The 17,898-nt window shown below is 36.1% G+C and overlaps 1 protein-coding gene across 5 annotated transcripts in view; it reads left to right on the top strand.

Moving 5' to 3' along the window:
• Window positions 1–2,580: 2,580 nt before the first annotated feature.
• The window catches only part of LOC130909977 (epidermal growth factor receptor kinase substrate 8-like protein 1), a 43,570-nt gene continuing 28,252 nt past the window's right edge, over window positions 2,581–17,898 (top strand). Inside the window, exons 1-6 of one of the 5 annotated variants that reach the window (XM_057826955.1) lie at window positions 2,581–2,665; window positions 8,592–8,659; window positions 11,324–11,370; window positions 11,452–11,614; window positions 13,395–13,540; window positions 13,613–13,689. In XM_057826955.1, the coding sequence (XP_057682938.1) occupies window position 8,659; window positions 11,324–11,370; window positions 11,452–11,614; window positions 13,395–13,540; window positions 13,613–13,689 (434 nt within the window). In that variant the 5' untranslated portion in view covers window positions 2,581–2,665; window positions 8,592–8,658. Of the gene's footprint in view, window positions 2,666–8,591; window positions 8,664–11,323; window positions 11,371–11,451; window positions 11,615–13,394; window positions 13,541–13,612; window positions 13,690–17,898 lie in introns of all 5 variants that reach the window. The other 4 variants (XM_057826958.1, XM_057826956.1, XM_057826959.1 and 1 more) reach the window with 4 other exon arrangements.

Below are 17,898 nucleotides of genomic sequence, written 5' to 3' on the forward strand. Positions count from 1 at the left end.
ATTGGCTGCCATTGACTGCAATATACGTCTAATCCATTTGAAATGGGAAGGGCTGACAGTAAAATAAATGTGTGACAACTGGGCAATGCTACATTTGACGGTGGGAGACGTCCAATTCATTTTCACTGGACAAATAATAGAATTTTGGGACCCCCTGCTATTAAGAGGTTTTACAAATTTTGTAACTAAGTAACTAAATAAAAGAAAAAAAGACAAGAATAAGAGATTTTGTTTTATAAAATAATTATAATTTTAATCAAAACTTCATTAAAACTACGTAAAGAGCTAAATAAAAAAACACAATCAAAACACTATTTTAATTTTACTAGCATGATTTTCAGTGTATAAAACCCTATTTTTTCCCCTAATTTTGAATCCTGCAGTTTATAGTCCAGTGTGGCTTATTTGTTGATTTATTTGGGTTAATAGGAAACACTATATTTGACAGCGGCGTTACAACACTTCTATAAGACCGTAATAATTATGGAATGACAGTATCATGGGCATTGATGCAGTGTTTTTCGACCTTTTCTGAGTCGTGGCACTTTTTCCTTTGGAAAAAATCTTGCAGCACACCACAAACCAAAAATGTTCCAAAATTACTTTCTGTACACTACACTCACTGGCCAATTTATTAGGTACACCTGTCCAACTGCTCATTAACACTTAATTTCTAATCAGTCAAATCACATGGCGGCAACTGCATTTAGGCATGTAGACATAGTTTAAGACAATCTCCTGCAGTTCAAACCGAGCATCAGTATGGGGAAGAAAGGTGTTTGAGTGACTTTGAGCGTGGCATGGTTGTTGGTGCCAGAAGGGCTGGTCTGAGTATTTCAGAAACTGCTGATCTCCTGGGATTTTCACGCACAACCATCTCTAGGGTTTGCAGAGAATGGTCCGAAAAAGAAAAAATATCCAGTGAGCGGCAGTTCTGTGGGCGGAAATGCCTTGTTGATGTCAGAGGTCAGAGGAGAATGGGCAGACTGGTTTGAGCTGATAGAAAGGCAACAGTGACTCAAATAACCACCCGTTACAACCAAGACCGGCAGAAGCGCATCTCTGAACGCACAGTACGTCGAACTTTGAGGCAGATGGACTACAGCAACAGAAGACCATGCCGGGTGCCACTCCTTTCAGCTAAGAACAGGAAACTGAGGCTACAATTTGCACAAGCTCATCGAAATTGGACAATAGAAGATTGGAAAAACGTTGCCTGGTGTGATGAGTCTCGATTTCTGCTGCGACATTCGGATGGTAGGGTCAGAATTTGGCGTTAACAACATGAAAGCATGGATCCATCCTGCCTTGTATCAACGGTTCAGGCTGGTGGTGGTGGTGTAATGGTGTGGGGAATATTTTCTTGGCACTCTTTGGGCCCCTTGGGACCGATTGAGCATCGTTGGAACGCCACCGCCTACCTGAGTATTGTTGCTGACCATGTCCATCCCTTTATGACCACAATGTACCCAACTTCTGATGGCTACTTTCAGCAGGATAATGCGCCATGTCATATTACATTACATCTGTAGCTCTGCAATGCATGTAAGGAGGCATGCTGGACAACTGTGTTGACAGCAGGCGGCAGCAGAGGTTGACTGTCTCCCCCAAGAGAGCAGTGATGCCCGAATGAAGCTTCTTGATGCAATGAAGCGTTGCAGCCAATTGGTTCAAAGCTTCATGGTGGTTCATTTGGCCTTATGACAGTCTTATGATGCCACTGTCAAATAACGTGTTATCGGTTGATATCTTTTGGTGTAAATATCCCATAATACAGTGAGGACAAATGCGGATTATAGTCAAGTGTGGCTTATCTATGAACAAATGCCGTTTTTGTATCAAATTTGGTGGGTGGCGGCTTATTATTAGTTGCGTCTGATAGTGCGAAAATTACGGTATGAAACATTTAAAAAGAGAATACTTACTGTTCTTCTTTTGAATAAAAAAACTAATTATTAACAATTTAAAAAATATAAACAAATAAGAGAATATTTATCATTAAGAGGATTCGGACAATTATTAGGTAAACAATGTCCTCATACGATAAATCGACCATCAAAATAGTTGTTGATTCGACATCGTTCGCCGTCAATGACCATTTGAACTGAAGTGCTTACGTAATTTTATGTGTCCAAGGAGTGTGGACGAGAGGTGTGTGTTTGTCGTGAGGGTGTTTCTCTTTCTGAATCATTGATTCGAAACAAAAGAATGAATTATTGTAAATATTTTTTCCCAAAACCAAATATCATTTGTCAACCTGCTGTGAATTTGAAAGTGGTTTTAAGTTGTAGACGTCCAATCCACTTGAAGTAGGAGGACTGGCAGCGAATGTTCATTCGCTGCCAGTCCTCCTACTTCAAATGGATTTAACGTCTATCACCGTCAATGGCAGACAACGAGTTCAACTTCAGGAAACGCCATTCCCACATTGCCTCCTGCTTTCCTGGCGTCATCACTTTCGCCCCTAGCTACAAGGGCATATGTGTCAACACCACACACAAGATGAGTTCAGTGAGGGCAGGCATGACAGGGTGTGAACTGCAAAAGTTGACACACCTCTCTTAAAGCATTCAGGGGAGTGTCATACCTGCACTTAAAACGGGCATACGTTCGTTTAATAACGCGTTCCAAGCGTGTGTCGAGAATTAAGTCCTGGACGCATATGGTAAGTTGATTAAATGTATATCTTGAAATTTTGCGTTGAGTTGAACATGTTCAGACTTGTCACCAATCTATTTTTACTCAGGTGTACTTACATAAAAAGCCTCGGTTGGCACTTGACATTGTTATTTTTTGTGCTACAAATGTTTGTCTGGTGGATTAAATGTAAATCAAACATGCTGAATGAAGTGTATGAGTAAAATTGTATTCGAAGATTTCAGTTGGATTTTATGGGAGCGTTTTTTAGGCAAAAATAATGACCAATTGGTAAGACTGAACATGTCGAAATTATAATGTGGATGAGGTGAAGAGGGAAAATTTTTTTGGGTCAAAAATAATTAGTATTTGGTCAGACCGGACTACTTTGTGGTTTAACTTTTGCGCCCTCAGTGCACTGTGGATTTTTAAAATCTTGTTATAAGTATTTGTTATAAGAAAAGAGTTCTAAAAACATATTCATGTACACTTTATTTCCATCTAGGTATGTAGTATGTAAACTTCCACACATGTACACTCATCATATGAGCGAGAGTGAGAGAATGACTGTACAGTACGTAGTTTTTATATTATTTTATGTGTGTTATTTATATTATTCATATTTTATTTAAATGTTTCAAACTATTCTTTAATGTTTTTATGATAAAATATGCATTTATAGGTTTTTAAATACACTTATTGATATTATATATACTAGTGCTGCAACGATTAATCGATTAACTCGAGTAATTCGATTAGAAAAAAAGCTTCGAATCATTGTTGTTTTTGGCAGCCCTTTCAATTTTTGTCTTTGTCTTAGCCTTTTGGACGATAATACTTATTAGTCTAAGGTTAGGTTCATACTACAGGTCTTAATGCACAAATCCGATGTTTTGCCACATCTGTTTTTTTGGCGTGCCCGTCCAGACTGCCTTTGTCCATTGAGACCGTTCAAGTATCACACATGCGCACTAATTCGCAGTCCGAGATGGGCTCAGCAAAGAGACCCGCATGCGCAGAAGCATCAAAACAAATTAGTCTAGGGTTGTTCCGATCATGTTTTTTTGCTCCCGATCCGATCCCGATCGTTTTAGTTTGAGTATCTGCCGATCCTGATATTTCCCGATTCGATTGCTTTTTTTTTTTTGCTCCCGATTCAATTCCAATCATTCCCGATAATTTTTCCCGATCATATATATTTTGGCAATGCGTTAAGAAAAAAATGAATAAAACTCGGCCGAATATATACATTCAACATACAGTACATAAGTATTGTAGTTGTTTATTATGACAATAAATCCTCAAGATGGCATTTATATTATTAACATTCTTTCTGTGAGAGGGAGCCACGGATAGAAAGACTTGTAATTCGTAAAGGATAAATGTGACTTTGTATATTGTGACTAAATATTGCCATCTAGTGTATTTGTTGAGCTTTCAGTAAATGATACTGTAGCCATTTAACTGTTCTGCCCAAATGCATGATGGGAAGTGCAACCATCACTGTGCGTAGTGGCACCAATTGATATAGCTTCTCTGCGTTGGGAAATAACATAAGGTGTTAAGAAAAAGATCAACTACTACATTTCTTCCCCACATTGCTTCCCACAATGTTTCTAATTGTTGAGAGAAGGATTGTGAGGCTTTCGCCAATTAAAAAAAGGCTCCAAAGGCTGTCAAAATTCACTCTACTCAGTTTACGCTGCCTTGTAGCTCTATATATAGGTAAAACGGCGCCATTATAAATTGAACGCGATAATGCGTGAGTGGGTTGTGCAGCGCATGCGTTAATTGCGTTAAATATTTTAACGTGATTAATCACCGCCGTTAACGTGATCAATTTGATAGCCCTACTTTAAGCCAAAACTAAAGACGCTGGATGAGTGTAAGAAATTTTGTCTGTAACGTTAGATACAATTAGAAAACGATTTAATTAAAAAAAATATATATATATCAAAAAAGCGCATGTCCGATATTTTTTTGCCGATTCAAATACTTTGAAAATGATGTGATCGGACCCGATCGATCGGCATTGCGATCGATCGGGACATCTTTGCAAATTACATATGCTACCTGTATGTCATTCCAGGCTGATCATATTTTGATTTCCAAAAAGAGGACACAAATAACAGACATTAATAATCCCCGTTTAGTCTTATATTCAAGTTTATATGGACTGATAGAACGCATACACGCACACACATGAGCCTTGACGTGTGTGCGTGAAATGACGTGGGTGCATCAGTTTGCCCCGATTCGGTGTGACATGTGTGCAATAATGAAATATTGCTCATTCGGCGCACAGAATGAAAATTTGAAATTGTAAGGCTTATTCTTTTCTTCATTATTTTTTTATGACTGTGGTCAAGCCCACTTCGTCCTTAAAAGCAGAGTTCAAGCTAGGCGCTAATGCCTACATGGCTGCCATCCTCCGTGCCTCTTGCTCTTTGAGGACGTAATTGCTGCATGAATTCCGATTTGGGAGTGTTGACAGTTCAGACCGCCAGTCACGTTCTGAAAAAATGTGGCCCAGATCGGATTTGAACCACATACGAAAGTGACTCAGATCGGATTTGAAATGGTCCACTTCTATGCGACTTGTCCCGTTCAGACCGTCAAGTTAATGCCTGACTCGAGTCGGAAAAACACGAAAAAATCGGATTCGTGCATTAAGACTTGTAGTATGAACCTAGCCTTGATTTAGTCATTTCAAAATGTGTTTGTCTTCGTCTAGTTTTTGTTGACGAAAACTCGACTAATTTCGTCAAGTTTTAGGTGACGTGTACTCCATATTTTCGTCTGTAAAATTTGAAAGTTTTACTCCAAAAATAGATTTAAAAATGTTTTCCAACTATTACGCATATTGTAGCATCTACAAATCTATCAGATGATGATACATAACACACACCCAGCAGGAAAACTACATTATTTTCAATTAATTATACCCACCTACACTCCACGAACTGTATGTAAAAAATATATATATAAATAAAAGTTGTCGGAGAATTTTTGTCCATTCGCAATAGCCTAATGCTAACATGAACATGAATGCTATGCTAACTCTAAAAGTTACATTTTGTGTGTGATGATCACTCAGCAGAGACATTTAAATGCGAAAGCAACATTGCATATTCTCTCTTGCCAAGATGAGAAGACAAATCTTACCGTGTGTGTCTCAAAACAAGCAATGGCAGGGCTGGAGAGGACAATAATGGGTGACTTGGTGGGGCACTGCACATCACATGAGTGACACAAACAGACACTGCAACGATGCAGGCTAGCTATACATAAAATGTCACACATTGTGAAGCTGTGACGGAAACTATGGCCCATTTTCGTCTCGTCAGACGAAAACTGGCATTCGTGTCGTTATGTATTAGTCTCCCTGTTTTTAGCTCGTTATCGTCTCGTCATCCTCATGAAAAAATTGTTTGTCGACAAAATATTTTCGTTATAGTCATCGTTGACAAAAACAACAATGCTTCGAATCAATTTTGCTGCTTCGAGTATTTGTTTAATTAGAGTGGCGTTGTCAAGTGTTTTCATTTAGTGTTATTGATTTGGGTGGATACACTGCCCTCTAGGGGAAACAGTGAATATGACATAACTCATTTAACATGGCTGAATACAGCTGCTCCCTTTTAAAACCAACATAAGGTAAGTTTTTGTTTGAGCTAGTATGTTTTTCATGCATTTGTAATTTAGTTTATAGGTATATTTAGCCGTTTTTTAAGGGAATATGTTTATGAACGATTTGTTAAGAGCATTGTATAAAAACAAAAAAAAACAAAAAAAACATTTTATAGCATTTAAGCTAGTGGACATTTGCTATCCAAGATTGCCATTTTTTCTCTTGTTGTACTCATATCCTCATCTTTTTAATTAATTAATTAATTTTTACCATTTGAGGCTAAGCTCATGCACTTATTTATTTTTAAATGAACGTGCAACTTTGCATAGTTTGAAGAAACACTCACGAATTTTATTTTGTATTCACATTTAATGCTCTTTTGAAAGTGCAATCTAAGCAAGCCTTTGTTTTACATCTCCGAAAATTTATTCTGCAAAGCATTAAATTTCTGTAATCCGATTATTCGAACAAACTAGTTGATAGAGTAATCTACTTCTAAAATAATCGATAGCTGCAGCCCAAAAATATACAGTGGGGAGAACAAGTATTTGATACACTGCTAATGGGTTTTCCCATTGACTGTATCAAATACTTGTTCTCCCAACTGTATATATTAAAAAAAAAAAAAGTATGTTAAAAATGGGGGTGGTGACACAACTTCGCTTTAACGCGGTCAGTTCTGGTCCCCATTAACAGCGATAAGTGAGGGATCCCTGTAAATTGTCGTAACATGGATGGGGTAAATAGGCACATTTCAATTGTTGTTGAACCAATATGTTTGAATTTGAATGAAATAAAGGTGCAAGCTTGTATTTGAAGAATTCAACTGTATTTAATTGGGCTTTTTTGGTCAAAAATAATGACCATTTGGTCAGACTGAACATGTGGAAATTGTTGTAATATGCATGAGGTGAATAGGCAATTTCTTGGGGGTCAAAAATAATGAAGTATTCGGTGATACTGGACAATGCATGAATTGCTGTAACATGGAGGGGGGGAATAGGCACATTTATAAATTTGGATTTGAATGTTGTTAGTGGGAAGTTTTGGTCAAAACTAATGATCATTTCTTAAAAGTTAGTGGGAAGTTTTGGTCAAAACTAATGATCATTTCTTAAAAAAAAAAAAAAAAAAAAAAAGAAAATTGTATTAGTATGAATAAATATGATGAAATTTAAATTAAGTGAAAATTATGACCATTTTGTCAAACTGAACATGTGAAAATTTTGGGAATTGTGTTTGAAAAATGTCAAAATATGATGGAGGTGAATTGGCAAATTTGTGAGTCTTGTGTTTGAAGGTGTCAGTAGCAGGTTTTGGTCAATAATTACCATTTGGTCAAAAATGTGAACATGTGTAAGTTGTTGTAGCAATTTTTAATAGGCAAATATGTGAATTTTGCATTTGAATTTGTCAACATGAGGTTTTTAAATTTAAAAAATGTGATTTTTTTTTGTTAAAAAATCATGTTAATCCCATGAAAAAGGATTGTGAAGGTTGGGAAATTGAAATAAAAAATAAAGCATAGAAATTTATAAATGTGAAAGCCTTCACACTTAACACAAATATTCAACGTCTATTGCCGCTCATGACAGTGAATAGAAAGACAGATACGAGCATAATTTGCTATCCTCAGTGTTTTGTTTTAGCAACGCTTGTGAAACTCCACAGTGAAACAAATGAGTGATACTGGTGATTCCCGTGTAGTTGCGATGATCTCTAAAATGAAGGTAGAGGGTAAAATAGCACTACGTAGTCAAACCGGTTGGACAGCTTACTCGCAAGTTAAAACACCTGGTTACGGAATCACAGAGAGACTGGAGTTGGATTCAAAATTATTAAAAGCATTACTTATGTTAAGTAAAGTATTACTTTGTTCATCTCTAACATATACTGCACTGGACAATGGTCCATGACGGACTGTTACCCCAGTCTAAATGGATTGGACGGTCTTCTGCTGTGCGTCTAAATGACTTAAATACAAGTAGAAGTCCAATCCATTTGAACAGGGAGGGTTCATTCGGTGCCTCACCCTCCTAATTCGAATGGATTGGGCGTCGATCGCAGTGGCGGAACAAATGTGAACAGCGCCTGGGTGCAATGAGCTTACACGGGCCACATGAGCCACGCGAGGAGGAGTGGCTTTTCACTCGGCGCTCCTATCGACAAAATTAAAACCAGTGGTTCTTCACCTTGCTAAAGGTTCTAAATCCCATGAGTTTCACATGTGCATTCACCAAACCCTTTGGAGTTCAATAATAGTTGCATATAATAAATAATAAATGCACATTAATTAACTTTTTTTTTCTTTCTTCAAATTAAGCGTGAGCGTCAAAAGCGTGAGTGGATTTGAGTGGACTAACTCAATCAAGCATTGAAAGCAACACTACAGTAGGTAACTTTCCAGTTTTGGTTGATTTTAGCGACGCAGGTGGACAAAAGCGGTAGTGTTTTGCCTTAAACAAGACGCACAGGAGTGCACAGTGTCGTAAAATCCTGATCTACCGGTCGCCTGCAGATGGATTAAACAACATCTCTGTTTCCAGCGGCTGTGTGAAGGATGAATAGTAATGAAGTAATGAATCCAGTTGTAGTTAAGCCATAGCGTATGATGAGGTTGAAACATACTGTAGACTTTATAATATATTGATGGGACACGGGGCCGATTAATAGAGGGCCTATCTCTGTCAAAGCTGACCGAGTGGAAACATAGACAAAGAGCTTTTTACGTTGAAAATTCCTGTGAATAAATGCTTAAATCCCTGAATTTTTTCATAGCTATGGGACGTAAAACAGTCTTGATTCTTGGTTAATAAGCAAAAAACCGGGCAGTTAGCATGTACACTCACCAGCCACTTTATTAGGTACACCTGTCCAACTGCTCGTTAACACTTAATTTCTAATCAGCCAATCACAGGGCGGCAACTCAGTGCATTTAGGCATGTAGACATGGTTTAAGACAATCTCCTGCAGTTCAAACCGAGCATCAGTATGGGGAAGAAAGATGATTTGAGGTTGTTGGTGCCAGAAGGGCTCGTCTGAGTATTTCAGAAACTGCTGATGTACTGGGATTTTTACGCACAACCATCTCTAGGGTTTACAGAGAATGGTCCGAAAAAGAAAAAATATCCAGTGAGCGGCAGTTCTGTGGGCGGAAATGCCTTGTTGATGCCAGAGGTCAGAGGAGAATGTCCAGACTGGTTCAAGTTGATAGAAAGGCAACAGTGACTCAAATGACCACCCGTTACAACCAAGGTAGGCAGAAGAGCATCTCTGAACGCACAGTACGTCGAACTTTGAGGCAGATGGGCTACAGCAGCAGAAGACCACGCCGGGTGCCACTCTTTTCAGCTAAGAACAGGAAACTGAGGCTACAATTTGCACAAGCTCATCGAAATTGGACAATAAAAGATTGGAAAAATGTTGCCTGGTCAGATGAGTCTCGATTCCTGCTGCGACATTCGGATGGTAGGGTCAGAATTTGGCGTCAACAACATGAAACAAGCATGGATCCATCCTGCCTTGTATCAACGGTTCAGGCTGGTGGTGGTGGTGTAAAGGTGTGGGGAATATTTTCTTGGCACTCTTTGGGCCCCTTGGAACCAATTGAGCATCGTTGGAACGCCACAGCCTACCTGAGTATTGTTGCTGACCATGTCCATCCCTTTATGACCACAATGTACCCAACTTCTGATGGCTTCTTTCAGCAGGATAATGCGCCATGTCATAAAGCTGGAATCATCTCATACTGCATCATGGATCTGCAGCCGACAAATCTGCACCAACTGTGTGATGCCATCATGTCAATATGGACCAAACTCTCTGAGGAATGCTTCCAGCACCTTGTTGAATCTGTGCCACAAAGAATTGAGGAAGTTCTGAAGGCAAAAGGGGGTCCAACCCGTTACTAGCATGGTGTACCTAATAAAGTGGCCGGTGAGTGTATATTACGTAAATATATTGAATGTGCTGGTAGTCTTTAAGCCACTGTGGTGGCGCCGCCTTATCACCACAAAGAGCTTTTTTACGTTGAAAATTCTTGTGAATTATGCTTAAAATCCGTTAATTCTTTATAGATATGGACGTGAAACAGTCTCAATTCTTGGTTGAAAAATTGGGCAGTTAGCCTTTATTTTACGTTAATATGTCGAATGCGCTGCTAGTCTTTAATCCACTGTGGCGCCGCTTTATCACCACAAAGAGCTTTTAACGTTGAAAATTCTTGTGAATAAATGCTTAAATTGAATTCTTTATGTCTGATTTCTTTATAGATATGGACTAAAACAGTTTCTATTATTTGTTAAAAGCCAAAACCGGGCAGTTAGCATTTATTTCACGTAAATATTGCGAATTATGACGCCAATGCCGTAGCGGTTAATTTCTCCCATTGATTTTTTTCACAACCTTTCAAAATGCATGCATGGTACGAAAAATATAGTAATTACCTTGAATTCTCGAACAAATCACTCCTGAGACAATCCTTTCTGTTTGTATGCGGTACAGGTTTAGTACTTTTTCGACCTAAATCCGGCGTTGGATCGCTGCAAGTTTTTGAAAATAACTCCGACTGACTTAAGCAGAGTGTGGGACGGCCACCTACTGGAAGGCGTGGCACAGTGTCTGGGGATTGGGAATGTGTGCGGTCAATATATTTATGAAGTCTATGGTTGAAAATAAAAACGTTTAATTTTGTACCGTGTTCCACCACCGGCCTTCTGACCGCTCACACTAACTCGTCCGCACTGACCAGCTCGGTTCAGAATGGGATCACGCCAGCGAGTGAAAACCGGGCCAATGTTTATTCTTTCAATTTATTCTTTACGTGGTCAGTTTTGGTCCCCATTAACAACAATAAGTGAGGGATCACTGCATATTTTAACTGGGAGGGGCTGGAAGCTATTAAACCAAATTATACGTATAATTAAAATCCAAGCATTTTTAAGGATTTTACACTCCTATACAAACCCTGTGTAAAAGCTCCATGATGACTCACTCATTGGCTGCCACCCTACCAATCGTCAAGTTAAAAAATGGTAACAAAGTTCTCCTCCGCAGTGAATGCCACTCCTAAAATGACAAATCTCAAACGCTATTTCGTCAAGGTGAGTTTTAACCCGAGAGTCTTTGTGTGGGATTATGTAGTAAAATGACTCACTGCTTTCTGGTTTGTAATGTTCTTCCAGCACCTGATCACCTTCTCCCTCCAGAAAGGAGATGTGAGCACAGTGGAGGAGGCACAGTCTCGCCTCCACCAGCTGGCAAAAAGTGGAAAACTGTGGAGTCAGCAGATGCTGCTGGACGTCGGACCTGATGCCGTTTATCTCAGAGGCATCCAAACTGAGGCGGGTAGATGTCATTGACCACAGGGGTTAAACTAGAGGCTCGTGGGCCAGATCTGACGAGCCGAGTCATTTTGTGTGCATTGGGCCAGTTTTTTGCAAAAAAAAAATATATATATATTCAATGCATTTTTTTTGTATATTGAGGTCAGCATAAATCAAAGAATAATAAGTTTTTACTTAAAAAAAAAAAAAAAAAAAGATAAATAAGTAATTTAATAATTGTTTAATGTTTTTAATAATTAAGTGTATAGTGGATATTTACAGATTTACACTTATTTAGTTTTTTAATTAAAAATAATAAACACAAATTTTATATGAAAAATATAAATGGTTTTACTATTTCTACCCTTTTTTTTTAACCTGAAATTTTTGGTACAAAATTCAAATTGAAAATTAAAAGAATATTTACTTTTTTTTTCTTTAAAAAAACAACAACATAAGAATAATTTTTAAAAAATGTTTACCGTTTTTCCTTTGGAAATTTTTTTTTACAGTAAATAAAAAGACAATATTTAAAGGTTTTCACTTATTTATTTTTTTTAAATACGAAAATTCAACTGGAAAAAAATGAAATGAAAATGAAAGAGTGGAATAAGAGTAAGATTTTTTTTTTTTAATTAAAATTTAAAATAATAAATATAAAGTTTACCCATTCTTGTTTGTTTCATTAAAAGAAATTTTAAAAAATAATGCAAATACAAAATATTTAGTTTTCCTTATTGAACAAACTAAAATAAGAGAACATTTTGTTTTCTAATAAAATGTATTTATTTATTTGCTTTTTTTTTTTTTTTTAAATAAAACCAATCAAATAGATTAAAAAAGAATATATCGTTATAAAAAAGGAATAGATTAAAAAAGAATATATCATTATATAAAATAGTATAATGTAAGATGTGCTTTAATGCTTTTGCACACTAACATTATTTACAATAATTAAACCAATTATGTGTGTTTAAAACTAGGTGTTATGATTATGTTTTCTCATGTAACAGTCTATTCGCTTGTGCTTTCGTGCTTACACAATGAAAAGAGTAAGGTTTCTGTTTTCAGTAAATGTCACCATAATGTTTCATTCTGGTTTCTGTTCTCAGTAAATGATACTATAACAGCTAAACGAAACTCATGCATGTGCAATGAATGCTCTCCCACTTGTCAATAAAAGACGCGGCCCCCAGGAAGGAGGCTGAGAGGGTCTTGTTTTGAGCAGACGTGCTGCGCTGTCAACCTTCTCCCTGGTGGCCACCAGTGTTAATTTTATCTTCGTCTCAAGTCTGATCTTTCCTCCGTCATTTCCTAGGGTTTTGTTGTTTTCTTAGTTCAAGTATTAAGTTTAGACCTAACATATAACAATAAATAAGAGAATACATTTTTAAAACTATGGTTTTCCAAAATAAAAATGTATTAAAATTTTACTCTTAAAAAAAAAAATAATAATAATAATAATAAATTCAAGTGAAAACCTTAAAAGAGAATATTTGCCATTAACGCTTTCAGTGCTATTGACAATAATAGACATCCAATCATCTGGTTCTTCTCCTGTGAATTGAAATGAGTGTATCACTAGTAGATGTCCAATCCATTTGAACTTGGATGGATTGGACGTCTACTGTATCACCATCGATAGCAGCCAATGAATAACTGTGGCAGTCCTAGTCGATAGACCACCATATGAAACCATCACTATGATGTGGCCCGCTACAAAAATAAGCTTGTTTGTCAGACATTTTGGAGTTTCTATAGCTTTTAGATGATTAAACCTGGCTGTACCGTCTTGCAGGAAGAACTGGAGAACTACTCCTTCAAGTCCATCTTTCGATGTGACTCAATAATCTCAGAGGAGCTCTTCCCATCCCTGCTCCTCCTGGTGTGCCAGAGCGTCCACGAGAAAAAACCGGAAATTCTCTTCTTCAACTGTGAGAACAAGAAGGTGAGTTCTATACAAAAGCCGCTTTAATATTTCACTTGCGTCGCTCAGGTTTGAATGTTATTACTGTCACAGGCTGAACAAATCTGCGAGAACATCACGCAGGCTGTTTCCAAGTCCGGCAGGAGTAACAACAGTCCGGATCTGATCAGGTAGACTGATTGCAATACTAAATAACACAAAGAACACAAAAATACTGATCTTAATCATAATAATTATAATACATTGTATTCGTGGAGCACTTTTACAGATGCTAAAAGACGCTTTACAATCAAAATAAAGAAACCAGCAAACGACACAAGCAGAATAAAACAATAGATAAAAACAGTTTAAAGCCAAGTCAAGTCAAACCAGTATAAAAAGGTGTGATTTTAGCTCGTTTGGAAACACATGGTAAGAGTTGTTTTCTTATCTTGGCAAGAGGGTATATGGAATGTTGCTTTAGCCCAGTGTTATTTTTGGTAGCCCTTTTAAATTTCGTCCTAGTCTTTTGAACGATAATACTTATTAGTTGTTGTGCATAGACTTCATTATCAGTTGACGAGACAGCTCCCACAGACATTGCACCACGGCTTCCCGTAGGGGGCCGGGCCAGGCAGAGCGTCACGGCAGGTTTTAACGCCGGATTTAGGTGGAAACAGGACGAAAGTTGTAGTGCAAACAAGCAGGCAGGAGTGTCTCAAGAGTGATTTGGTCGAGGATTCATGGTAGTTGTTATATAAAATAGCACCATGCATGCACTATGAAACGTTGAGGGAAAAAAAATGAATGGAAAAAATTTCTGTAACTTAAGCTTGAAATATGTTAGGGCTGTCAAAATTATCGCGTTAACGGGCAGTAATTAATTTTTTTAAATTAATCCCGTTAAAATATTTGACGCAATTAACGCACATGCCCCGCTCAAACAGATTAAAATGACAGCAGTGTAATGTCTGCTTGTTACTTGTTTTTTTTTTTTGTTTGGCGCCCTCTGCTGGCGCTTGGGTCCAAATGATTTTATGGGTTTGGAGAGTGAGTATGGTGTAATTATTGACATCAACAATGGCGACCTACTAGTTTAGTTTTTGATTGAAAATTTTACAAACTTTAATAAAACGAAAACATTAAGAGGGGTTTTAATATAAAATTTCTATAACTTGTACTAACATTTATCTTTTAAGAACTACAAGTTTTTCTATCCATGGATCGCCTTAAGAGAATGTTAATAATGTTAATGCCATCTTGTTGATTTATTGTTATAATAAACAAATACAGTACTTATGTACCGTATGTTGAATGTATATATCCGTCTTGTGTCTTATCTTTCCATTCCAACAATAATTTACAGAAAAATATGGCATATTTTATAGATGGTTTGAATTGCGATTAATTACGATTAATTAATTTTTAAGCTGTAATTAACTCGATTAAAAATTTTAATCGTTTGACAGCCCTAAAATATTTACGTAAAATGAATTATAACTGCCCTTTTTTTTTTTTTTTTGCTTTTAACAATGAATCTAGACTGTTTTACGTTGAAAATAGAAATTCAGCGATTTACACATTTATTTCCAAGAATTTTACACTTAAAAAGCTCTTTGCGCTTCAGCGTAACTTTATATTCAAATAATCAGGTAATTTTTGGCCAACTGCTTGTTTTTTGGCAAAAAAACAAAACAAAACAAAAAACAGTTATTTAGACATTTCTGCGTCCATACAAAAAACGTTCAACTTTAACGTGTTTTAATTTATATAACATTTCAATCTAAAAACGACAAGGGCCAATAGCCGGCAAGTTGATGCTAAAACTACCGCAAATGCCATGCTAACGCTAAAAAAAAAAAATAAATAAATAAAAAAAAATAGGAACCAACAAGTTGGTACCAAAATCTTCCACTAGAATAGTGCCTCTGTTATCTTAATCACTGCTATTTACAGCGCTACGTAGATGCCCAATCCATGAATGCGCAGCCAGTCTTTCCGACAGGCTAATCTTGTTTGCAGGAGTAATCAGAATCAGAGGTTATAATTGATACCTGTTGGGAATTTCTTTTTGCAACAGTAAAAACAATAACAATAACTACCTACTCCAATAAATGAAACCAAAGTAAGCGAGGTTATGTATTCGAGGTTATGTATTCGATTCAGTTTGTTAAATATCATTTAAGGAAAAAATAATAGGGACTATTATTAAAATACCAGGCTCTGTTTGCAATATGAAATGGAAGAGATGATTAGATTTTGGGCTAGTGAGGTCAAAGGTCACAGAGGATTTTTTTTGTATGTTTTTGTTCGAGATAACCTTAATTTGTTCTTGAGTTATCAAATTTGCAAGATATTTTTATATTACATAATTACATTTTGGGATAAGGACATCAAAGGTCACAAGGGTCGGAAAAGTAAAAACTACAAAGCGTTAACTCATTGCCTGCCATTGACAACAATAGGTGTCAAATGTGGATTGGACGTCTTAAGCCGTCAATCGTAGGCAATGAATTAATGAATAAAGGGAATATTGTCAAAGTTTTTATCGACATTTTACATGTTTATCGTCATTATCGCCATATATAGACATGTTAGTGCAAGGCCAGCAGATAGTGCTTAGTTTGCTACATTTTGGGATTTCATATGCCATAGTAGTACCGATAATCAGTCTGAAGACTATTGAGCAAATATATCAATACATGCAAGCGGTGTTGTTTTTGTCTTAGACCAGGGGTCCCCAAACTTTTTCCTGTGAGGGCCACATAACTTTTTGCTTCTCTGATGAGGGGCCGCGTCAGTTTTTAACAGAAAAAGTGTGACGATTGCAGGAGTGCCTAAATGTAAAAATGTATTGTTTTTAAGAAAGCCAAAATCAAATAACCCGTTCTGAATTCTTCACGGAACAAAAGTAAATAAAGTTTAAAAATTAATAATATAATATAATATAATATAATATAATATAATATAATATAATATAATATAATATAATATGATGTAATATATAGGGCTGTCAAAATTATTATTAATTAATTATTATTAATAAATAAGATGAAAAAGGAAGAAGTCTGATTATTATGGCGTCGTTCACTACCTGTCTAGCTTTGGAAAAAGTAGACGCTTCGGAGTGAGGACAGCATAGACAGATTTAAATGACAGTAGAGTGAAATGCCCACTACAGTCCTTATGTACCGTATGTTGAATGTATATATCCATCTTGTGTCTTATCTTTCCATTCCAACAATTTATTTTACAGAATATATATATAATTTACAGAAACATATGGCATATTTTATAGATGGTCTGAATTGCGATTAATTACGATTAATTAATTTTTAAGCTGTAATTAACTCGATTAAAAATTTTAATCGTTTGACAGCCTTAAATATAATATAATATAATATAACATAATATAATATAATATAATATAATATAATTAGGGGTGTCAAACGATTACAATTTTTAATCGAGTTAATTACACATTAAAAATTAATCGTAATAAATCGCGATTAATCGCATTTCAAACCATCTATAAAATATGCCATATTTTTCTGCAAATTATTGTTGAAATGGAAAGATAAGAAACAAGATGGATATATACATTCAACATACGGTACATAAGTACTGTATTTCTTTATTATAACAATAAATCAACAAGATGGCATTACCATTATTAACATTTTGTTAAAGCGATCCATGGATAGAAAGACTTGTAGTTTTTAAAAGATAAATGTTAGTACAAGTTATAGAAATTTTCTATCAAAACCCCACTTCATGTTTTCGTTTTAATAAAATTTGTAAAATTTTCAATCAAAAAATAAACTAGTAGCCCGCCATTGTTGATGTCAATAATTACTTACACAATGCTCATGGGTGCTGAAGACTATAAAATCAGTCGCACCCAAGCGCCAGCAGAGGGCGCCAAAACTCTGAAAAACACAAAAGTACACCTTTCACTGTGCTCTCATTTTAATCTGTCTGAGCGGGGCATTTGTGCGTTAATTGCATCAAATATTTTAACGGGATTAATTAATTAAAAACATATATAATAAAATAATAAATAATTTTGACAGCCCTAAATATAATATAATATAATATAATATAATATAATATAATATAATATAATATAATATAATAAATAATCACTATTAATTAAATAGATAATAACCGCCCCGCTCAAACAGATTAAAATGACAGCACAGTGTTATGTCCACTTGTTACTTGTGCTTTTTGGTCTTTTGTCGCCCTCTGCTGGCGCTTGGGTGCGACTGATTTCATGGTTTTCAGCACCATGAGCATTGTGTAATTATTGACATCAACAATGGTGACCTACTAGTTTATTTTTTGATTGAAAATTTTACAAATTTTTAGGGTTGTTCTTCCGATCATGTTTTTTTGCT

This window comes from Corythoichthys intestinalis, chromosome 21 (genome assembly GCF_030265065.1).
Source record: "Corythoichthys intestinalis isolate RoL2023-P3 chromosome 21, ASM3026506v1, whole genome shotgun sequence".
Lineage (NCBI taxonomy): Eukaryota > Metazoa > Chordata > Actinopteri > Syngnathiformes > Syngnathidae > Corythoichthys > Corythoichthys intestinalis.